Source organism: Haliotis rufescens, unplaced genomic scaffold, assembly GCF_023055435.1.
Source record: "Haliotis rufescens isolate VD_foot unplaced genomic scaffold, xgHalRufe1.0.p SCAF_22, whole genome shotgun sequence".
In the NCBI taxonomy this organism is placed as follows: domain Eukaryota; kingdom Metazoa; phylum Mollusca; class Gastropoda; order Lepetellida; family Haliotidae; genus Haliotis; species Haliotis rufescens.
The window spans coordinates 12,789,701-12,814,714 of NW_025963913.1; the positions used below are offsets into that span (position 1 = coordinate 12,789,701).

At 39.5% G+C, this 25,014-nt stretch overlaps 2 protein-coding genes across 4 annotated transcripts in view; one reads left to right on the top strand and one right to left on the bottom strand.

Moving 5' to 3' along the window:
- Positions 1-1,365: 1,365 nt before the first annotated feature.
- Positions 1,366-10,306, bottom strand: LOC124118544 (39S ribosomal protein L42, mitochondrial-like). The gene is made up of 6 exons (XM_046480705.2): positions 10,207-10,306; positions 8,074-8,149; positions 4,256-4,340; positions 2,505-2,537; positions 2,120-2,241; positions 1,366-1,635 (listed from the first exon to the last, which is right to left on the bottom strand). Exons 1-6 carry the CDS (start codon positions 10,262-10,264, stop codon positions 1,581-1,583), a joined length of 429 nt encoding a protein of 142 aa, XP_046336661.1. The 5' UTR covers positions 10,265-10,306; the 3' UTR covers positions 1,366-1,580.
- LOC124118542 (acylamino-acid-releasing enzyme-like) overlaps positions 10,289-25,014 on the top strand; it is a 45,278-nt gene continuing 30,552 nt past the window's right edge. For 2 of the 3 annotated variants that reach the window (XM_048401528.1, XM_048401527.1), the window contains exons 1-13: positions 10,289-10,405; positions 14,808-15,040; positions 15,741-15,831; positions 16,227-16,305; positions 16,919-17,061; positions 17,704-17,841; positions 18,127-18,218; positions 18,500-18,540; positions 19,461-19,582; positions 19,835-19,892; positions 20,230-20,330; positions 22,157-22,208; positions 24,272-24,360. In XM_048401528.1, coding sequence (XP_048257485.1) covers positions 10,361-10,405; positions 14,808-15,040; positions 15,741-15,831; positions 16,227-16,305; positions 16,919-17,061; positions 17,704-17,841; positions 18,127-18,218; positions 18,500-18,540; positions 19,461-19,582; positions 19,835-19,892; positions 20,230-20,330; positions 22,157-22,208; positions 24,272-24,360 — 1,284 coding nt within the window. In that variant the 5' untranslated portion in view covers positions 10,289-10,360. Of the gene's footprint in view, positions 10,406-10,675; positions 10,759-14,807; positions 15,041-15,740; positions 15,832-16,226; positions 16,306-16,918; positions 17,062-17,703; positions 17,842-18,126; positions 18,219-18,499; positions 18,541-19,460; positions 19,583-19,834; positions 19,893-20,229; positions 20,331-22,156; positions 22,209-24,271; positions 24,361-25,014 lie in introns of those variants that run through there. The other variant, XM_048401529.1, reaches the window with a different exon arrangement.

Sequence of the window (25,014 nt, forward strand, 5' to 3'; positions counted from 1 at the left end):
TCTTGTGCCTCTGTCCTCATGTTTATCAACTTAGGCTACTCCAACAAACTGACATAAGATGATGTCATAGGTGGTATAACAAGCGTTTACAGTTATGCACTTGTGGCGACCCTGTACTGGGCTGAAATGTCCATATAATAATGCAATGTTCTATTTTGTGTCTCATCAAACACATTGCATTAATTTTGCAATACTGTTTTTCAACAGCTAATACAGTTTCTCCGTTCGGGAACATAGCACCAATTAATGCTTAAGATTTTTTTCCACAAGAACTTTTGTTAAATCTAGTACTTAGAGCTATTTAAGTGTTGAGCCATTATGCAGTGCACCCCAGCTGCTACAATGCAGGTGTAGGCAGTTGCTTCCTGGCTTAGTCAACTCACTGGAAGCAGCTGGGAGGACTGCTATTTTTGACAAGGGAAAGTGACATTGAGATCACACAGTTATCATAATTTACTGAGATTGGTGTTCTTAAAAAACAAACTGAACTTATGTTGGTTGTTCTGATTTAGAGAACTTGTGTGAAGTAAAACACATGAAGTGTATTCAAAGTTCATGCATGTTTTCATGTTTTGTATTTGTCCTGGGGACATTATAAGTAGTAGCAGTATCACTTTGGGTATATGTGTTTTTTATGGGCCAGCATTAGGTTTTATGCCACGAGCCCCCTTGTTAAACTCATTCACTCAATTGTTCATTTTTCACATTCATCGAACAGAGTTATTCTCACCAGATCAATTTCATTCAGAAAATAATGTAACTATCTGGAGAATAGCGTCTTATATAATTAATTTGAGATACAAAATGCAGTTGGTATGTCGCAAATGTTATGCCAGCTGTACAACTGCCTGTAGAATCCTACATTCCTGTGTACGGTGAGATATCTGGTCAATTGCATGTCACAGTGATGTCAGCAGTCCTGTTCAAGCTGCTGTAGGAAACATATTCAGTTCTTAAAATGTTGTTAATCTTGACTATCATAAACATGATAAAACATAGTATTTTATAGTTAGTTTTATAATACAGCTGAGGGTATTTCTACAACATGCGTCTGTCTGTATGGATCAGTAAAGCCGCCTGATGACACTACCCATATCTTGTGTTTTATATTTGTACAGATGGTGCATTTTCTTGACTCAGCACATAAACTGTGAAGCACTGGTAGTAGGAGATCTGCCAAGATAAACAATAGATAACTACCAACAAGCCAGACTGATACATAATGTATTTGCCTGTAGCTGTGCAGGTCAAATCAGGAGTTAACGCCCCTGAAACAAGTATGCTTGTGATTGTTGACAATGTCTTCAGTTTATCAATTATGAAGAAACTTTTCATGGCACAGCCAAAGAACATGATGGACAAGAAAATGGTTAATATTTTATTCCTTCTCATCTGTATGTACAATTCTATGTTAGTTTCATTTAGTGTATCAACAAAACTATCAGGTTGGAGGCATCAGCACTGGAGACAATCAGACTCCTCCAAACCTAGAGGCCTCCAACACCAGCCACCAGAGTATTCAATACTTGATTAACACAGCACAGTTACATGTCACATTCACAGTCATTCATAAGCAGATACTAAATCCTGTCCCTGTCTTTTGGGGTTCGAACTTTCCTGTACTTCTTCTGTGGCCTGTAAAGATAAGGAGGCACCATACATGAACTGAACACAGCCACACTATCTCCATTTGATACACAACTCCCCTACATCTGCCCAGTGACAACTGAGTTACACATAGATGCACAAGAACACTTTGGGGAAATCATCAAAGAAGCTCAGTTGATAGATACACTTTTAGAGATATACAAAATGGCACGATGACAATAATTCCTTGTGAGTCTCTTGCTGACGGTACAAGACCCATCCTGGGGTAGGTCATGTACCAGCCAAGCTGGACACTAAGATCTGTCAATATTCAGTAAAACATGAAACTACATCATTTTAATTGTTAAGAGATCAACACCAAGAGAGAATCAGTTCATTCCCATTTGGCTTACAGTATGTCCCAACCAAATGGTGTGACTAGCAGGATATTTGACTTGGTGAAAGTGACACGTTTGTCGTGTTCCTTTCTCTGAATACATAGAATGCTTATATTAAAAGTAGGAAAGCTCACTGTGGATACCACCGATGTTTGGATGTGAAGAATATGTTTGCTAGCTCTTTGTCTGTTGGCCCATCCTCTCGATGTTTCAGTTTCTCTGACATGAGATACTGCACCTTCAGCACTGACTCCCCCTGCACATGGGCAACAACTTTAACATAAACAGCTCAAGAACTTCAGACAGACAGACACACCAGGATGTTAAAATGACTTGAAAAAGAAAAGCATTCAAATCGGTTAGATCAGGGGTACGTTATTGACCTTCCTTTCAACATTGAACTTCAGTTATCAAGTGACATTTTCTGTGATTCTAAAATGCTAAAAAAACCTGAACATTATACATATGTGATCATGCCAGGAATGAAATCTTACCTGTATGATTATCATGATAACCTACCTCTGCTAATTCTTCAATTTTCCTTGGAATAGGCTGGAAAAGAAAGATTGAAATAGATAAATAAATAATTATGGTAACACTGAACCCAGGTGCACCCAAACTGTGTGCTGTATTAGTTTGTGTTAGCTCTACCAGAGATATGCGTCATTGTGTATCATCTTGTTATTGTATACTTGATGATGAAGTACGCCAGTAAAACACTGTGATTGACAGTTGTTACACAACAAGAAATATGGACAACTAGAAAGGTTTTGCATAACATGCAAAATCAGAGCAGGCCCATCCTGAACTTTTCTTGAATGCCCCCGAACAGAAACTTGTGTCTCAAACCACTTTAACTTTACCAAATAAGTTGACAGCTGACCTCACCAATATCTAATGATAGACAACCTCAAAACAGAAAGTCTCATGCCTCTTGCCTACATAATAAAAAAGTTATATGTGCCCTTACAGTGTAATGACCTTGACCCTCAATTTCAGGTTATCACATGCTTGAATATTTCTAGTGAAGAACATGGGTTTGGTTCTTATGCAAACAACTTTGAAAGATCCAACAATTACCCAAGTCTCAGGACTGTACAAATGCTACAGCACCTGCAAGGGCTAGGACTGGTAATTTGGGTAGTAAATTTGGACATCTCCCAGCCCTAGTAACTTGCAATAAATGATACAACCATGTTTCCCAATAACCTCAAACGTGACCTTGACCCTTGACAGACATATCACCAATATTAGATGTAGAAGGAGTTGTAAAGATACATGAAAATACTACTCACTACTAACTGCAACTTCAACATTTTTCATGAAACATGAAAAAGAGCAATATTTTCTCAGAAAATCCACTTATCAAAATCAAACTTTACACTGCACCTCCCCAAAGTTTAAGTAAAAAATGAAAATAAAGGGCTGTATTTGTTCAGTAAATCCAAATATTGAAATCAAACTTCACACTGTACCTCTCCTATAGGTATATGAAGTGTTCACCAAGTTTGAAAATCCATTGGGTATTTTTCAAGTTATAGGTCATAAAAAACAAATGTCCTTGGAAGGACAGACAGAAAGACGGCTATGGACAGATGGAATTCCGTGGTTTAACAATATACCCCCGCCCTTTTAGGTCCGGGGTATAATATTATAAACCAGTTTGAAAGATAATTCTACCATGACAGTGAAAAAGCCTTCATTCTGACAGGTCAAAATAAGATTAAGATCAGGTATCTAATTCCATTCAATACCTCAAAACTAACATGCCACTTCACACAAAAACCTTTCATTTCAAAACATTGACCTATTGATAGCCTACACATTGATGCATACATTCAATATCATAACAACAGCTTATCAAACATTATGAAATTCATTTCATAACACAATGAGTAAAACACATGCTAACCACCATGTAAGGGCCACATAATCATCGGTCACAAAAATTATTAGTGTCTTCGACTCTTTAATGTTGTACAATGCTGACTCATCTTGAGCTAAAAATGTCTTTATGTTGCCATATATAAAGGAGTTTCCATTGTCCATTGCTTGGATCACCCATCAGCCAGCCTACATTTAAGGTTTGCTGCATGTGGTATTTGAATCACATGATCCTGATGATATGTCTTTAGTATTTAACACTTGAGTCAGGACCCCCTTGACTGACATGCTTTATTTCAATCACTGCGTATGGATGACATCACGTTGTACATGGAGCCACCACTTGAACCTTGTATATCAGCACCCTATTGTCCATAATGTCTAACCTTTGTGTGTTGGTACGGGAACTCCATGGCTGGGTGCCAGCACAGCAGAGTGCTGCCGTCTGGGGACATGCTCACTTTAGGCCTTCTACAAGACAAGTATGACTCAGCATCAGACAAGCAAATAACATGGAAAACACAGAATCTTGCAGCACACATCGTCTATGGTACTGAAGGTGACCATTGATCATGATGCCTTGAATCAAATTATACATACTCCTATTATCATACACAACTAGTTTCAGCTGTCTATATCCCCTGTGGTCCTAGAGAAACATTTTTTAAAAATTTGTTGGAGGTTTGAATGATTTGAACACAATATGTCATCATTAGGAGGATTATATGCTTTCCAAGCTTGTTCCTGGTAAAGTAACTTTGCATCTGTTTTGTCTTGTGTTCCCAGGTAGGTCTGATTGGAACATGGAGCACATCGCTTTCTTACACAGATGGCATCCCACTACATATAGTTCACCAGCTTATATGGGAAGACAAGCTTCAGTTTTTAACTTTCTTTTTATTGACTATTACTTTCTGTTCTCAAACAAGTGGGAAAGGCAATCAACAGACAATGTACTGTTAAAAGCACTGAACTGCAATATGTACAACAATGTACAAAAAGAAACAATATTTGCTCAGTTTCAGTATTATACAGCGCTGCTATTATTCAGCTGTACTGTAACATGAGTGAGTGAGTGGGTTTTTACAGTATTCCAATTACGTCATGGCATGTGATCTTAATGTGGGAGGATAGCCAGAAGTGATGCAGGTCTCAGACGTTTACCACTTCTGTGAAACCCACAAGCATGGGTATGGCGCTTACAAACCTAGAAACATAATTGGGGCGAACCAGGATTCGAACCCTAAATCATTGGTTACTGGCGTGCCCAAGGGACGCAACTCTGCACAGCAAATCGCGGCGCCTTAGTACTGCTACGTGAACAGACTGGTCAGTTTAATTTCAATTCCCTCTTTTTCTTTTGCAGATACCTCAAGGTTTCATAATATATTGTTTTCATTAATTTGATATGACATTAATTAACACCAATTTTTATATATACTCATGTATATATACAATGTAGTGCATGTCAATTTGTCTTGTACTACCATCAGTTGTCATACCCTTTTACAGTGTCACTAGTGATATACTTTATGTCTATTCATATCTGAATGTGTAATGCTTGCTATGTGTTGTACTGTCATGTGGTTGTTTTTATGGAAATACTTGGAAATTAACATGTAAAAAAACATAATTACCACATATAGGACTGAACAAGGAACAGTGCAACAGTAACTGGCAATGATTAAATAGAATGATACAACCATATTCTAAATGACCCCAAAGATGACCTTGATCATAGACAGACATAGCACCAACATTAGATGTAGGATTTGTAAAGATACATGCTAATATAAAGTATCAACTTTAATTATACATGCATTAATACTCTTTGAGAGGGTGAAACCACAAACCTGCTCCATGTGGAAAAAGTCCCTACCTGGATATCTTCTAATCTATCCCATTAAAATCAGATCTCTAACTCTTATACCTCTCCGTATAAAGATCTAAGGCCACCTCCATAGGAGTTTGTGTCAGATGAGCTTACTAACTGCTGGTACTAGTCTGTACTGATGCCAGTTTATAGTGCCAGCTCACTGAGGTACCAGGGAGTTCAACGACCAACCTTGCTTCTCCAGAGAGACACTCTATCCACTGGCAAAGATGTAGTTAGTTACCCAACAGGGTGTAAAATCAAAGGAATACTAGTATATGTGTACTGTGTGGATGTTCTTTTGTTAAAACCAATTATTTTTTTAATTGAAGTGGTAAAGAAATAAAACCAAAATCCATTTGGCAACTTGAATTTTTTTCCCAGGTATATTGCAGCAAAACATAAAATTTATGTGATCATAAACATGATGAATAGCTTTACAAGAAGTGACTCGTGAACATGATAGAGATCTGCATCAAAATGGTACCAGCAGACCGTCTCCGCTGATCGAGATTGTGCATGGAGTCTTTCAGGACGAAACCCTTGTTACTTCAATGTCAAACAAGGGTTAACTACTACAGTCAGGCCTTTGGATTTAAAAACAAAATCTGTTATAAACACTACTGGCTTAATGACATCACATACAGTTGAAGAATGCACATTTCTAATGAAAGCAACCTAAAAACAGAAAGTCCTATACCTCTAAAGACATTCAAATTGAAACCATAAACACTTCCAGTATATTGACATCACTTACATTTTGGAAAAAAGACATTCCCAATGCAGTACAACTTTGAAACAGAAAGTCCTATGCACCAACCTATCTTAATGACAAAATTATAAACATTTCCAGTTTAATAACATTACTTTCAGATGGGGAAATCTATGCCCAATGCAGCACAACCTAGAAACTAAAAGTCCCATGGCTGATGCCACCTAACAAAGTCATAAGTACTGTACGTTTTATGACATCATGTCCAGGTTGGGAAAATACTTGCACAAACTTTCAACAGAAAGTCTAATGCCTCTTACCATCTGAATAAGAAGGTTAAATACGCTCTTCAGGTTTACCTTGAACCTTAATTGCATCCAATCACATTCTTGATTATAGCTAGTTGAAAAAATGGCTGCTTGCCCTTACAAACATTTGGTACACTCTCAAAGGGTAGGTTCAATACACAAGTAAGCAATATTACATTATCAGGAATGTCTGTTTTATGAAAGTCTCAAAACCTTACCAATATCCCATCCTAAGGATGATATGTACCCACATATGACATTCTTTAGTGTAAGACCTTGAGAATGAATTTGACATCAACACATGACAATCATTTCCAAAATATTCCAAGGAGTTATCCATCACATAAACCAGATATATCCCTTGGTGGAAATCAGCAAAACAATGTAAAAATAGCACATGATACTCACTGGAAGTAGCTCACAGAGACATGCCACTGATATCATTCACTATAACATGTCATCACTTGTCAAACATAATTACATGTATTTAAATTATATACTCACCACCAAAAGAAACATGAAACAGAGAAAAGTATGTACATTAATATGAGATGTTTCCAATGTGTACCAATTAATGACAAAACTAACAATCAGTCAAACATTACTACAGTGTGACTTTATTCTTATCACAATATGCTGCACATGAATTCCAAACTTTACACACTAATCCTGCATGAGACAAATGGTGCATCTCGAGTCGTAGATCTATGACGTCACACGTGGCGCATTCATGAGCATCGGTTCACACAGCATACCAGGTTGTTCGTTAATGCATCAAACCAGCCTAATATCTCTTGTAAATGAGTCTTCATCTATTGACCAACATGTATGGTATTCGCGTTTCTTTTGGCGGTGAGTATATCACTAATGGTATACCTGCAGAAAAATGCATTTTAACGAAATGACAAACATGCTTTATGAATGACCTTCCCTGTGAACTAGACCTCACACTTAAATCACTCATTTCACGATCTGGGCCCTACCCTGACACTTCCTGAGGAAGACATGTGACATATTTTATGGACCCGCAGCAAATTCTTCTGAGTGTTTAACCTTGAATGTGAATTTTACTTTCAATATCACTGAGAAGTATTCATGAACATTCCAAAAGTATACCCAGCATATACACCAAATACAATGTTTTGTTCAATCTATGACCTTGAAAATGACCTTGACCCCTGACATGACATACAACTGTGCGAAAATGATCACCCTGGATTATAAAGGAGATATGCAATACATGATATTCACAATATTTTCAGATATCCCAAGGATTAGATATTTCAATTACAATCCAGAAAACAGACTTACCTGTCATCTTTGTTGTGAACACTGCCAGGTGGCGATGTGCTGGCAACCCTTCTATATGTCAATCCTGCTGGAAGGGCTAGAATGAGAAAGAAAATTCATAAGCCATGTATGTTTCACAATTATCATTTTCACAAATCCTTTGGACCTTTGTCAGTATGGCAAACCGAACATGAATTTCACAGCGAGAAAAGGCAAAATTTTCAACTTTCATCTGAACTCTCTGTCATTGTAAGTTCTGATTTGCAATTCTATCATGGCTTTTAAAAATTATGAAAATACTGCAATTTACTGGGCTCATCTTTTCAAATTCCAAACAGCAGGCTTAGATAAACGCCTGATTAGTGATCTTTTACCAAGTGATCAGAACCTGTTTTTCTTCAAATTACATTGCAATATTTGTCAAAAAGGAGAGATAGCTGACCCATACTCTAACACATGCTGAAGCAGTGAAGGGTAATACAGATATATACCCCAGGTACTTTTTGGTATACAGAAATATACCCTAGCCAAAATCAGAAACCAGAACAGTAACCCTGGGATGAGTACATTTCACAGTGCACTAAAATTGTTCATTGCATTCATCTAAATGGCTCTGTTTCTTCATTTTCTGAATTTTAACTGTCATACTCTTGTATGAGATGCCTGCCAGTTGCAGTATAAAAAGGAGCATACAGTATGAGATGCTGTACGGACTGTAATTGCGTGATGCACAACATGATCTCACAATCAGCAAGGCAAACTGAACTACAACATGAACTGGTTTCTGTGTGAGGAATATGGACTCATCTGCCATTTTAGGTACCAAGTACCTTCCTGTATTCTGATTTTGATGAGGGTACATTTCTGCATAACAAAAAGTACCTGGGATAAATATCTGTAGTACATGTGCTGACAAGATCGCTTCAGAGCAACTCACAACTAGCTAGTGGTGTAACAATTTACAGTGATATAGTATTGTGTCGCGATACAAGGCCATGATATAATACATCAACTTATGACCACATACGATACACAGATGATTTCATTACAAGTTATACTGGTGGAAAACCATGAATAATAACAGATACTGTTCAACCACCACCTTATGCAATTCTCTGTTATTTCATAGTTGGACATAAATAGCACATTAACAGTGCCCTCTACCAACATGACTAACATGTTTCTGTCCTACAATAACCCATGTTTGATCACTGAAATTTAATAACAAATTATTCAGGGTTGTGATTCACCTGCAAAAATAAAGAATATCAACTTGTGAAATAAAAGTACTGTATCAGGATATGAATCGTATCGCACCCATAGTTTTGGGATTTGTATCGTATAGCGACCCCACCGTATCATTACACCTCTACAACTAGCCTAACCCAAAGGATTGAAAGGGATGCCTTATCCTAAGGATTGTCAAGGAGTGTTTGATGGGAAAGGGGTACCTAACCCTTATGATCGTAATAGAGGTGCCTGATTGGAAAGGGGATCCATTGGCTAAGGAAACACGTACAGAATAAGGGACCCTAACCTCTGTACCAGTGGCACTTTTCCGGATATTAATTAGCGCCGCATGGATTATCGACCTCACATTGACAGACTGAAAGCTAAGCTAATGATCAAATAAAAAGGTTCATCGGTTTTATGACATCATACGTTTTCGGAGGGCCATGTTTATCGTGATTACTTGCGCTTTTACTGGGGGTGTTGCATCACATTGACAATGTAAATATTCAGATGATGATATGTTCAAGAGAAAGTTGTCTTTATATAGTGAATGAAATGTTTTACAGTTGTTCACAGATTAGAGAGAAAACAACGAATGTTTCTTCGCGTCCGAAAACCCATAATATATAAACTGTATTGTTGCAGTAACCACAGGACCATGTAACTAATAATAGTAACAAACTGGCAGACGAGGCCTCTTCTACGATATTTTAGCGATTTTTTTTATTGATTGTTATTAATATTAGTTACATGGTCCTGTGCAGTAACCTACCCTACACCAAACATAACTATAGATCTAAACCTTAGGATCGAAAAAGCACTCGACATCTATTAGTGCTATAATCTGAAACCATTAAACTGCAGGGTTCTTGCCAGATTGGCCGATGGGCATTTATGTAAATTTTGACTGACTTTGTTTACCATTAGTGCATTTGCGAACAAACATCTGACAAAACACACTTCTCATGGGCGCCGCCATCTTTATTTGAAATCGAGGCTTCTACGAAAAGATCCTTGCAGTGTTAATAGGCATTACTGCCAATGAACTTCTACATTGAAAGGGACTAACAGTGTCATGAGTACAGAGACCGTTCAGGGTTCGAAGATGGTTTCGAGAAAGGTAGAACGGGGTGTTAATGACTGAATATATTCTCAAGACATCTGATCCCATGACAGTTATTTGTAGCTGATATCAAAACTTTCACTGTTCATTGTCTGTCACTATCTCTGACTCTGCAAGATAAACCTACGTTCGTTATGAAAAAAACCAAATCACTTTGAAAAGTTCTTTGTAATTTTGTATCATCAGCTGACCATGCATTAGGACAATTTAGAGCTGGGACGAGTCCAAATTTACCATCCGGGTACCCGACCCAATTTCTACGGTACCCCACTGCAAGTCTCAAGAGTTGGGAACAAGATGTCTGGTTCTGAATTGTTTCACACGTATCAAACGATCAGATCATGCGTACAGTGAAGTTGACTGGCTTCGGCTCTATCGTTACTCAAACATATAGTTACAAGTTAAAGGAATGTGTGCATTGTCAGAAAAAAATGCGAACATTAGCGACGGCCTACCTTTAGAATACAGTACCACAAACTTTTCAAACACGTGACAATAGCCTATGACGTAATTTGTAGTATTTTGTTGCCAGTCACACCAGCGAAACAATGCCCTGTGACGTCAGGGGTCATCGAGTGTGCATAAGCTCCTCCCAGTGATCTATCATCTCTACACGAAATGTCATTTAATACGCCAAGCGCTGTGGAGAGTTTTGAATATTTGTTTACTGAATATAGCCTGCGGCGGCACATTTTATAGCAAGCGCCAGTTTACGAAAGCACTGTTATTTTTTATATATTTTTTATTTCGTTTTTCTCGTAATTCAAGTGGCTAAAAGGGTTATAAATGGGAACTAATATACATATATTATTTTTTCGGTGCATTAATTTTCATTATTATGCACAAGAATGTAGTTTATTAGGGATATTATAGTGATGCTGAACACATCCAAATATCGCTAGTGTTAGGGTAGATTACCCCGAACTCTATCCTTAGCCCTTGGATCCCCTTTACGATCAATCACCCCTTTTTGATCATTAGGGTTAGGTACCCGTTTAGTGGTTATTAGATTACCCCAAAATCCCCGAATTCTGTCCTTAGCCCTTGGATCCCCTTTACGATCAATCATCCCTTCACGATCATTAGGGTTCGGTAAATCTACCTGTTTAGTTTCTCCTAAACGTAATTCTTCACACAAAAACATCGAGTAAAAAGAATTACATGGTTTTGTGTCGAATACTTTGGCTACTGGAAACTGTCCTGGAACATTCACACAAGCCGCTTTCACCGGCTACATTTTTTCAGTACTGATTCAAAAGCGAACTCACCGTTGTGTCGTCACTAGCCATGCACATGCCTCCCTCATTCCTTACTATTATCCACATCATCCTTACCGTGTTCCCTACCACACTTTTCTGTCACAAAATCCACCCGACAAATTATTAGATAAATCGTCATTCATGCGTAGTCGCGAGTTCAACGTCTGACGTCTGACGTCTGATGCCTTGAGCCGTTTTCAGTTCAGCCACTCGGTATCTTGTAGATTACGGAATGGGACGAGTGTGCCAAATGGCATCGGGATCATTTGTAAGTGTCGACTTAAGTCACGAGACACCATGCCTACCCGTAACCTTCGTAAGGGTCCGTCACCTATTCGACCCTTTTCGTTCAGTTCCGTAACGTCGTAGGCATGACTAGGTAAATTTGCACTTTGTTTTACAGTGTGGACGTAGCTCAGTCGGTTAGCTGTCGGGCTAACAATCCGAAGGTCGCGAGTTCGTGTCCGACGGTTTCTCACAAAAACTGGTTGCTTGTCTTTGAGACATGTGACCTATTGCAGAGATCGTCCTCACGAGAAGTTGTGGACTGTATTCTAAAGGTGCTCCTTAGCGACTTGTAGTGTAACCACTGAGCTATCGTGAGTTTTTGTCATAAAATAATATATCACGTGACTTACCATGGGTCCAGGTAGTCCTGTGGGTACCCGAGGAACCACCTGACCTGAGTACCCGAGACTGGCCGAGTTACCCGTCCCAGCCCTACCATGCATGTGGTCATACAATTTACGAGCTTTGTGATGGGATTCCAACCATGGACCTTCTGATCCGAGGTTGGACGCCTTGTCCACATGACCAGAGAGGTTAACACTGTCAGCAAGCTGACAAGGTGACGATGGCATTTGTGGGATAAGTCCATGCCCTGCTACACAAGACATTGCAGTTTCTTTCAAGCCAACTCATGGCCTGTTTTTATGTCGTTCTTCATCTGTTGTAACCATCTCATCAGAATTCACTGAACTATATGGGCGGCCATTCGGTTTAAAAAATACGATGTTAAAAAAAAAGGACAAAAGTACACAATACACAATAAATGTCAAATATTACGAATAAAGAACTAAATGTTACTTATAAAGGTCAAAATACAAAACTATGAGACGCCGGTTTAAAAAATACAAAGTTGAAATTAAGGTCAAAAGTATGGAATATTAATAGTCAAATGTTACGAAAAGACGTCATAAGAAAAGAAAGAACAATGTGTTCGAAAGAACGTCAGTGAGCATGAAAGGACGTTTACAATAAAGAACTTCAGTGAACACGAAAGGACGTTGACAATAAAGAACGTCAGTGAGCATGAAAGGATGTTGACAATAAAGAACGCCAGATGGCGCTTCAATTTGTAAAACATTCCAAGTTTAACCGGCTTGTTCTGCTGTGTATATGATAACTGAATGCATGCCGAGGTGCACAATGTATTACGTCACTCCTCGTGCTCTCACCGTCTGACGTCATATATATAATGTATGTATGTATAATGTACACATTGTGTATATACACGTTGCGTTTAACTTTAAGCATCGTCATGGGTCAAGGGCTTTTTCATAAATACAGTACACTGTGTAATCTGACATCTGCCTAATTAGTACATGTATTTTGTATACAACCTTCAATAAACATTCATTTAACGTTTAACTAGGATTAATCAACAATGATCCAATTAATTGTTCATGCACGGTGCAACAAGAGGGCGCTACAATGCCGAGTCTTGTTTCAGATGCACATATTGTCATAACATCTGAACAGTGAACGCTGTGCAAGAATTTGTTTTATTTAAAAGCTTTTCGGGAACTCTGTGCGAACAAAATGCTGCCTAATATCTGAACGTCAAAAATTAATATCATATAGATTTGTATGCATATGTATCACATTACACATTGGTTAGGAAAAATAACTTTCCATAAATAAAGAAAATTGATTTTTCCTATGACACCAGCGTTCGTTTTCAAACCAGATTAATTTCGCTTATTTCTATTTGTGACAAAGACTAGTAAGTTGATGCCGAAACGTACGAATAATTCAGGGATGTATCTATCGCAGCTGTGTGTGAAATATATGTGATGTTATATGCTTCTCATAACCGGCATACATTAAACATGTCTTTGTATCCAATATGGCAGAAAGTTCGCTTTTAAACGATTCTATGGTTAATAAAAATTAGCATATATATATATATATGCATGCATGCATGCAGTTATCATATACACGGCGGAACAAGCCGATTAAACTCAGAATGTTTACAAATTGCAGCGCCATCTGGCATTCTTTATTGTCAATGTCCTTTCGTTCTCACTGACATTCTTTATTGTAAACGTCCATTCTCACTCACTGACGTTCTTTCGAACACATTGTTCTTTCTTTTCTTATGACGTCTTGTCGTAACATTTGATGATTAACATTGATACTTTCGACCTTTATTTCAACTTTGTATTTGTTAAACCAGCCTCTCATAGTTTTGTATTTTGACCTTTATAAGTAACATTTAGTTCTTTATTCTTAATATTTGACAGACCGCCTCCGTGGTCTAGAGGTAGAGCGTCCGCCTGGAGAGCGGAAGGTCCGGGGTTCGATCCCCGACCGCGTCATACCAAAAGACGTTAAAAGATTGTACTTGTTGTTACCCTGTCTGGCACTCGGCATTAAGGGGCTAAAACAAGGACTTTTTAACACTAAAGCACATTCTGTGGGAAAGCGGCACAGTTGTCTAAGGTGCTGCAGTTCACTGTGTAGTGTTGCGTAGTTTAGGCATGCCCAAACGCTTTGATCATGGGTAGGACTCCCAGATTCATCCAGATTATGATTCTTGGTCCTTCAGCACTATACCCATGCTCGTGGTTTCGTGGAAGTGGAAGTGACTAAGACCTACATCATTTTGGGCTTCCTAGCTTACACTGAAACTTACACTCCATCATATGGCTGAAATATTGTTCAAAGTGGCTTTAAACCACATTCACTCACTGCATCACAATTGAACCTGGTTGATCAGATTTGTTACAAATGGTTTCTATTGTTGTCAACTGATCCAGAAATCTATGCAGATTTCTTGCATTTGAATTCCATTTCAGAATGTTTATAAACCAATCAGCTTGTGGCACACATATTATACAATTGGCATTATTCTACAGGCAAAGGATATAGTTTCTGTATTTCGAGAGTTGGCGAAACAAGCACAGCCGACTTCAGCAACATTCAGCAATCAGTCTGCAGGGGATACACTTATCGCAAACACAAAATGGTCTCAGAGGGACTTACTGAGGGGAGAGAAAACATCTTTCTCCAAAACATACATCCTGTCTCCAGATGGTCCCTCAGGTCTGCGTGTTGTCATGGCAACACCCCCACAGGAATTCTCAAATGTGTAAGACCTTGAATTGTGACAATATCTTCAGTTCATGGATTGAATATATTTATTAGTTTATTATCACCCACTTCTCAATGTGAAGAGTTCTTCTCTGAAACTCTTCAAGAGAAGTGAAATTTTAGACACTTTTGATACTGGATACGATCTCAAATGAGTTTGAAAATTGGTGTGGTACATCCACTTTTTCAGAGTTATGGCCCTTGCTCCATGCTTTTCATCTTAGTGCATAGTACTTGCAATGGGGACAACTTTTCTCAGAAACTGCTGAGGTTGCATGAATGAAAGTTTATCTAAGACTAAGAGATACTTGTCAAGACTGAGTTTGAAAATTGGTCCCGTAAATTATTCGTTTACAGAGTTACGGCCCTTGATCCATGTTATTTTACATAGTGCGTCCAGTCTGCAATGGGGACACGTTTTCTCAGAAACTACTAAAGTTAGCTTATCTAAGAGATACTTATCAATACTTATCATGAGTTATTTTTCCAGAGAAGGGGCCTTTGTGTGTATAAATTTCACATTCAATATTTTTTTTCTATTTTTAAACAAAAAACCCCACAAAAATCCTATTTAGCCTGCCAGGTTCAGAATCCTAGATATATCTCTGTCATATAGCATGTTTTGAATATGTAAGAATAATTTAACCACAAGTGTCAGGCCAGAATGCACATTAACATGACACATATGCTGGTCACAGATTATGGAACCGGGAATCCCCATCTGGTCGACTGCGAGCTGTTGTCTGCAAAGTGAAGAACAAGAAAGGGGAGGAGAAGCAATACTTTGAGGTAAGGCGTTTGTAATGCATGACATGCTATGTCTCTCACTGATGGCAGTCATCCAGATAGCTCAAATATTCACTTTGTATACTGAGTCTGTCATGTCTTTCCATTCATCTAAATATATCTAAATATATGCTCCAGAACCTCTTGCTTTTCCCACTAAAACTGGAACTGCTAATAGAAGCTGTTCCATGCTTAAATTAGGAGAAAATCTGGATACACCTTGGAGAATACCAGCAGAACATGATTGATCTTGTACATGTACAGTCATAAAGGAGGACATATCCTGCAGTGCACAGAAGGAAATAGAGGGACTCAAAGTTCACACTGAGTTTTGAGAAAGAATGACAGGAAACCTAGAAGCTCTAATTGTGTGATTCATCTGGTTTTTTTATTTCAAGATATGGAACTCCAGTCGGAAGGTGAAAACCTTTGATATACAGTGTTGTGAGAAACATGGGAAGGTTTATGAAGCAGACGGTAAGGAGAGGATCCTTCCTCCTTTCTTTCCCCATTGGTATACATGTGTCATGCAAGTACAACCAGCGATTATTGCTAGACTGTAGGGCTGTGTGTGGGTAAATTTTTTTTGTAATATATTGTGATACAGGTATTTGTATTGCGATATGTATTGATATTTAATGGGAGCTAAAGTGTTGACAGTGATTGTTCATGCAGATCCCAGTTTCTACAAACTGAAGTAACTATTACAATGTCAAATTCAGCATAGTCAGTCCCCGCCATTTTGTAGTCATGGATACTGGGGATAACAACATGAGAGAGAAATAACACAAATCCTCCGTTTTGTCAATCAATTTCTGTGTATATTTTAGGTTAAATGATACAAATAATAATGAAACTTGTTTTGTTTTCTTTACCCAATATACTGGAATAATGGAAATATGTTGCAACATAGGTATCATTTGAAAAGCGTATTGCAAAATACTGGTATACTGGTAAAACCATGCAGTCCTACTAGGATGTGGAGAGAAACAGTAGGACTGCTTGCAGGTTTAAGCTGTATCCTCCCTCCGTTGTTCCCCATTGTGTCATGTGTCATGCTGGACTGCAGGAGAGACTGTTGCTCTTCCAGGCCAGTTCGGCTGCCTGGAGTGGTCTCCCTCCGAAAGGTACTTGGTGTATATAGCTGAGAAGAAAGTCCCCAAGACTGGAAGCTTTTTCGAGGAAGACAAGCAACCTGCTGATGAGGGTGCTAAGAAAGAGGAGATAATACGAGTAAGAGGGTTATGTTCTTAAATCAACTTCCTAAGGATCAAAATGTTTGTATGGATGCTGAATAAGTCTATCTTAAGCTTTGAAGTTACAGAGACAATGCAGCAAGAGGTGATGTTCTTTTTCCTTCGAAATTCCCAAGTATATTGGCAGTTATAGCTTACCTTGTATACCATCAGACCTATGGAGTAGCTTCTGTCTACAACCCTGTCACTGGTTTTTGTTTTTGGAAAACCCATTCACTAAAATGTTGGAGTAAAAGCAATATTATGGACATAAGCATTTGATATCCAGCAAGGTTAACATTAGTGTGTGTCATATCGGGATGATAACTGGGACAAGTGTTGGTGAGTTTAGACCAAGTCAGTTGCAGTCAAGTCCAATACACACGCAGGTCTGGAGGTCCATTTATGAGCAGATTGATTTCCTTCCATTTCTCTGAAACTTGATAAATAAACAGATAAAGAAGCTACACCTCTTTTTTAATTTTATATACTGTCACACAAGTTTTATGTTCATTTTCTATAATACGGTGGTTAAACTCTATTCCGTCCAGCAGTAGTATTGAAAGCATTTTAACAGTGCTTCAGTAAAGCCACATTTAGAAGTGGCAGGGCATGCTAATGATGGGTGTGTCCTCTGCAGGGGAATGAACATGTGTTCCGAGGAGACTGGGGAGAACAGCTTGTGGACAAACATCATCCTGTGCCGTGTGTGATTGATGTGAGGTCGGGCGAAGTCACAGTGCTGGACAACATTCCGGGGGATATATCTGCTGGACAGGTAAGACCTCATGATGTTGTGGTTAGGTAACACCATAGAGGTTCGACAGTACTGGAGGAGGTCACTAATAAGAAGGCGTTATGTTGATCCTGAAGGCTAATGTTTGTGTGGCCACTTCTTGGTGTTGGTAGTGTCTAGTGTTAGGCAGCAGAACAGGTTCCAAGCACCCTGTTTGTTGTAAGAGCTGACCAAAATGACATCGGTGGTTAGTTATTTATTGTTGCAGTAAGCACAGCATTAAGCCCCTATTTTGTTGTATCCAACCACAGCGATGTACTGTTTCAGGCAAGTTGGGCCAGTGACGATGCAGGTGTGGTGTTTGTAGGCTGGAACCATGATCCATGGAGGCTAGGACTCATCTACTGCGTCCAGAGGAGGTCAGTCCATAGTCCTGCACACTCCATGTAAAACAGTTGTAGGCTGGCCAGGAAGCAGGAGTCAGTTCTGACCCTGGTTCATTGTTACAATCATTTGGATGATACATCCTGAAAATATGATGGGCATAACACTGTTCTAATCATGATAATCAGCATTGTAGAAATACACGAGGTAAATAAAAATAAATAGATATAAATGCAGTTACCTATATATCAACGAAATATTGGTCATCATATGAACTATACTTCATAAATTACTTAGTGTTTTGTTGCTGTTTCAGGAGTGGAATTTACTTTGTTGATCTGAAGAACACAAAATGTTGTAAGTATTGTCACATTAATTGGGAAAAAGTAGTGTCAAGGTATCCCTGATGTTTTGTGTGTCATTGTGTTGCGCCTTGGTATCCCTGATGTTACATGTGTCCGTGTGTTGTGCCTTGGTATCCCTGGTGTTACATGTGTCTGTGTGTTGTGCCTTGGTATCCTTGATGTTACATGTGTCCGTGTGTTGTGCCTTGGTATCCTTGATGTTACTCGTGTCAGTGTGTCGTGCCTTGGTATCCTTGATGTTACATATGTCAGTGTGTTGTGCCTTGGTATCCTTGATGTTACTCGTGTCAGTGTGTTGTGCCTTGGTATCCTTGATGTTACTCGTGTCAGTGTGTTGTGCCTTGGTATCCTTGATGTTACTCGTGTCAGTGTGTTGTGCCTTGGTATCCTTGATGTTACTCGTGTCAGTGTGTTGTGCCTTGGTATCCTTGATGTTACTCGTGTCAGTGTGTTGTGCCTTGGTATCCTTGATGTTACTCGTGTCAGTGTGTTGTGCCTTGGTATCCTTGATGTTACTCGTGTCAGTGTGTTGTGCCTTGGTATCCTTGATGTTACTCGTGTCAGTGTGTCGTGCCTTGGTATCCCTGATGTTACATGTGTCAGTGTGTTGTGCCTTGGTATCCCTGGTGTTACATGTGTCAGTGTGTTGTGCCTTGGTATCCTTGATGTTACTCGTGTCAGTGTGTCGTGCCTTGGTATCCCTAATGTAACATGTGTCAGTGTGTTGTGCCTTGGTATCCTTGGTGTTACATGTGTCAGTGTGTTGTGCCTTGGTATCCTTGATGTTACGTATGTCAGTGTGTTGTGCCTTGGTATCCCTGATGTTACATGTGTCAGTGTGTTGTGCCGTGGCAACACGAAGCCCCTGCTGATGGAGGCAGTTGTTTTACCACCATGTCCTGTTACATCCAGTGGTACTGAGTGAGGAAAACCGGTCAGTGAGGAGTCCACGCTTCAACCAGGACTGGTCAAGACTGGTATATTTGGACAACCCAGCCAGAGGAGGACACAGCCAGTGTTCACGGCTAATGATGGTCAGTTGTTTCCCCATGTGGTGTTCATGGTATATACGGAAGAATCTAATTGGCATCGAGCAAGAGGCCATCTTACTTTTCTATTGAATCAGATTTGATTAAGATGTTACCTGATTATGTAGCAATAGTATAACATCATGATGATGATGATAATGAACAGTTCAGGTAATGACAGCTATCTCTTGTCCTGTTGAGAAACAATTACCCATTTGTGCCGTAGGTGTGCTTCACTATGTAGATTATTTGTTTCAGTATGACTGGAACACGAAGAAAACAAGTGTAGTTCAGGACATTGTAGACTCTGCAGCAGGTTTGTGATACTCTGATTGTGCTATAAAGATTTCATGTTCACGTCGTACTAACTAGTCCCTCAGATTTTTACATGAAAACATGATTGTAATTCAACATGTGTAATGTCTACTTCAACAAAATGTCATCTTTTTGTCATCTTGCAACTGGTGCTCAATAAAGCATTTTTGGAATTGATATATAGACCTTATATAGGCAATTGATGATACTTACTCAGTACAGACAGATGTTCTGATACAAGACATCACTTCAACAATGGCTCCATGTTACCCAAGTCCAGTTCTTCAACTCAGATAATCAGGCTGATAAACTAAACTTGTACTGGTGTCTCCTTACAGGGGAAGAGTTCCAAGGTATCTTTTCTGGCAACCTTCCTAGAAGACCGTGGTTACCTGGAGGAAGGGAGATAGTGCTGACTACCTTCTGGAGGAGTAGGCAGGTGAGTTACCTAGACGAGGGTGTTACCTGGAGGGAGGGAGATAGTGCTGACTACCTTCTGGAGGAGTAGGCAGGTGAGTTACCTAGACGAGGGTGTTACCTGGAGGAAGGGAGATAGTGCTGACTACCTTCTGGAGGAGTAGACAGGTGAGTTACCTAGACGAGGGTGTTACCTGGAGGGAGGGAGATAGTGCTGACTACCTTCTGGAGGAGTAGACAGGTGAGTTACCTGGACGAAAGGTGTTAGACAGGTGGAGGAGTAAACAGGTGAGCTACCTAGACGAGGGTGTTACCTGGAGGGAGGGAGATAGTGCTGACTACCTTCTGGAGGAGTAGACAGGTGAGCTACCTAGATGAAGGTGTTACCTGGACGAAGGTGTTACCTGGAGGGAGGGAGATAGTGCTGACTACCTTCTGGAGGAGCAGACAGGTGAGCTACCTAGACGAAGGTGTTACCTGGAGGGAGGGAGATAGTGCTGACTACCTTCTGGAGGAGTAGGCAGGTGAGTTACCTAGACGAGGGTGTTAGACAGGTGGAGGAGTAAACAGGTGAGCTACCTAGACGAGGGTGTTAGACAGGTGGAGGAGTAAACAGGTGAGCTACCTAGACGAGGGTGTTACCTGGAGGGAGGGAGATAGTCCTGACTACCTTCTGGAGGAGTAGACAGGTGAGCTACCTAGACGAAGGTGTTACCTGGAGGGAGGGAGATAGTGCTGACTACCTTCTGGAGGAGTAGGCAGGTGAGTTACCTAGACGAGGGTGTTAGACAGGTGGAGGAGTAAACAGGTGAGCTACCTAGACGAGGGTGTTACCTGGAGGGAGGGAGATAGTGCTGACTACCTTCTGGAGGAGTAGACAGGTAAGTTACCTGGACGAGGGTGTTACCTGGAGGGAGGAAGATAGTGCTGACTACCTTCTGGAGGAGTAGACAGGTGAGTTACCTAGACGAGGGTGTTACCTGGAGGGAGGGAGATAGTGCTGACTACCTTCTGGAGGAGTAGACAGGTGAGTTACCTGGACGAAGGTGTTACCTGGAGGGAGGGAGATAGTCCTGACTACCTTCTGGAGGAGTAGACAGGTGAGCTACCTGGACGAAGGTGTTACCTGGAGGGAGGGAGATAGTGCTGACAACATTCTGGAGGAGTAGACAGGTGAGTTACCTAGATGAGGGTGTTACCTGGAGGGAGGGAGATAGTGCTGACAACATTCTGGAGGAGTAGACAGGTGAGTTACCTGGACGAAGGTGTTACCTGGAGGGAGGGAGATAGTCCTGACTACCTTCTGGAGGAGTAGACAGGTGAGCTACCTAGATGAGGATAGTCATCTTTGATGATACTCCTAGTTTCAGTGTTGAGATATGTATTGATTTGAAGGATTTTGATTTGTGTGTTTGTGCCTCCTAGATATGTTATGCCTGTTGACATAGTTCATTATCTGGTTCTGTGTTACCTATAGCATTAACAACTGAAATGATCAGATATGTCTGGAGATCATATACTCCACTCAACTTGTGTTGTCACATTCATTCCTTGTTTTTGTGTGAGATCTGGAATTGCTGTAAACGTGACTTGGGTCCTCACTTCAATCCAGTGAGGGAATAGTACAATGTGTGAAGCCCATTTCTGGTGTCCCCCGCCGTGATATTGCTGGAATATTGCTAAAAGCGGCGTAAAACCATACTCACTCACTCACTCCCAGTGAGGGAATAGCAATAAAATAAATAATGTTCTTGTTATGACTGGCAGTAATTTCTTTGTTTACCAAGGTGATAAAACTTTTTATCTTCTTAAGCATACACTATGGTTTCATTGTGATTTTCCTCGCAGGTGCCAGTGATCATTGACATCAACTCAAAAACAGTGAGGAAACTTGATACAGGTATTTGACTCATGATTATCAAATTGAGGTACAAATGACACTGTATTGTTGTGTTGGTCGGCTTCCTCCTTGGAAGAAACAACATGAGTCGGGATTCAATACACAAGCAATTTACTCAACTTATTAAGATGGTGACATGATGTGGTGATGTCATCAAAAGCTGTGCTCACTGTAGAAGGACAAGGTTCAGTCTCTGATATCAATTATGCCACAGTATCCACATGTTGTACCTCATCTGTTTTTAGCAACAGCCATGTTCAGTAACCCATTAAAGTCTTAATCAGCCATATTTTTTTTAAATATATTGAAATTGGGCACAGATGTAGTTATCATGTATGTTTTAGAGTCCACCTGTACAGCATACTAGTTGTTGTCATGGAAGTGAAGATACTGCCATGGCTTTGAAAATCAAAGCAACAGCAAACTTAGGAATCATTTATAAGCCTATCAGGGATATTGACCATTGGTTTTAATGAGACTTGTATTTTCATAATAACCTCTAAGGAGTGCACTTTCCTTGTAAGACCTGTCATGACACTGCAGTTGAAAGACCTTCACAAGTTTGGCATGCTATTAAATATCTCTCATACTGTTTGACTGATGAAGCTGAAATTTGCAGGAACCCTTCTTATGAAGACCATTCGTCACCAATCGCCCCTTTCCGTAACCTGCAAGAGGACTTGTCCCCCTATCGATGAATGTTATGTGTGAAAATACAACAAACCAAACAGAATGCGCATATGATTTCAAGTTCTTCGTCAAAGAATCCCTCAGAAATAATTTTTGATTTTCCATATGTCTTGCAGTGTTCCCGCTGGCTTTTGAAACTGCCAGTCCTTGCCAGTCCTGGCATCTCTTAAAATTACCAGTCCCCCCTAATTTCTGCCAGTCCCAACTTTCAACAAATAAAAAAACGTATGAAAAGTATTTGGTTTTAATTCTTTCAACATCATGTTCAATGCAAAGATGTCATCTCTGAAGTAACTTAGTTAGATCTATACGTCATTCACACAAACTTCAGTCACAATTTTCTCTTCTTTTTTTTGTATATATTTCGAGACAAGTCACTACAAATGGATATTTAACCTAGAAATAGACAGGGGGAAACCCTGATGGTAACAGACAAGCCGACTTGAATATCACCGATGTTGTTCAACAACAAAGATGTATAAGGTACTCTATTTGCTGGTCCACAGGGACTGGCAGTCTCATGAATTACCGGTCCAAGCCTAATTTTACCGGTAAAAAACTGGTTATTACCGGTAAACGGGAACGCTGGTCTTGCATCTAAAAATATACCCAAGACACAGTTACATGTGTTTAGTCATACTGTATAATTCCGCATGTCACGATGTGCTTTAAATTGCATCTGAAATATATATAATATATGGGGAAATATATGTGAACCATTACGCAACGACTTGACAATTGTTTAAGGTATGCCCATTTGCGCTAAAACGGAACCCGGTCACGAAAATGGTCACGAGAGGGGCACGAATTGCTATTCGGCTTGTCCCGGAATAACATGAGTTGGTCACGAATGTATGAAGACACCTTATCATGTTCAAATCAATGTGATTTTATTGTTTGAATATAAATAACTTCAAATTTTACACAAAGTTTTGAGAAAAAGGGTACATGGCTTAATGTGATGTTGTGACTATAAGCAGATCTAAGTTTCTTCAAGACATGACATATTTGCTTTCAATTTCATTGTCCTAAACGATGCTGCAAACGGACTTCTTTACCTCAGAATATTTTGCACCAATTTCACATTAACTCTGTCAATATTTGTGCCAAAATAAGGTTGGAAGTGTCATGAACTTTGATGTATGTACCAGATACTAGTATAGTGGTAGTATACATCTATGTTTCAGATAATAGCTTATTATATTCATAAGTCAGGTGAGCTACAGAGCTTTGTAACTATTTTTTGTGTTCAATTCTTCTGTATTCCTTTTGTTGGATTGTTGATTGTATATGATTGATATTAGTGGCATATTTTATTGTGCTAAATGTATCATACATATTTAGTGCATTAACTGTTTGCTGGTTTCCCGTAGCGCCTCACACAGGCTCCAGTGTGGTGTTGGATGTGTGGAATAACCATGTGATACTCCAGTCGTCAGCTCCAGACCAGATCCCGTACCTTGTATGTATATAGTGTGCTCAATTGTATCGATATTATATCATCCTTTTAATTTTTAGTAAGTTCATTTTTGTTCTTAACCCTCTAGTGCCTATTGTAGCATATGCTACATAACACTTCACCCAGTGGGAATGTGTACTGTAAGGCTGTAAGAGTTGTCTCCCTTCAATGACCTTAATTTTGTCAACATTTTAAGATGGCCACTTCCATGTACAAGGCTTGCTTCTCTTCGGCAGTGTATGTCCAGAGTAATATACATTCTTTCAGGTTAGAACACATTATGCAAACTGTTTCTTCTCCTTCATGGGATATCTACACAACAGTTTGTGATGATTGTGTGGTGTTATTACATTTTGATCTTTTCATGCATATCCGTGTGTAGCATAGATGCAACAATGGGAATTAGAGGAACTGAAAAGGCAAGATAACTTCTCAAGTGAAGTTAAAGGAAACATTAATTTGGGGTTAAATTATTAGGTTTAAAAAATAAACAATTGGTTCTCAGGCAATGGCTCTTGAATACTGTAAATCTGGTAATTACTGCGTCTCCAAATTAATATGACTGCTGACCCCTAGCCAAAAATGAGACTCAATATCAATGCGACTTCCCCCACCCCATCCCCAGTGGAATGATGCATAGCCTTACCTTAATCCAAT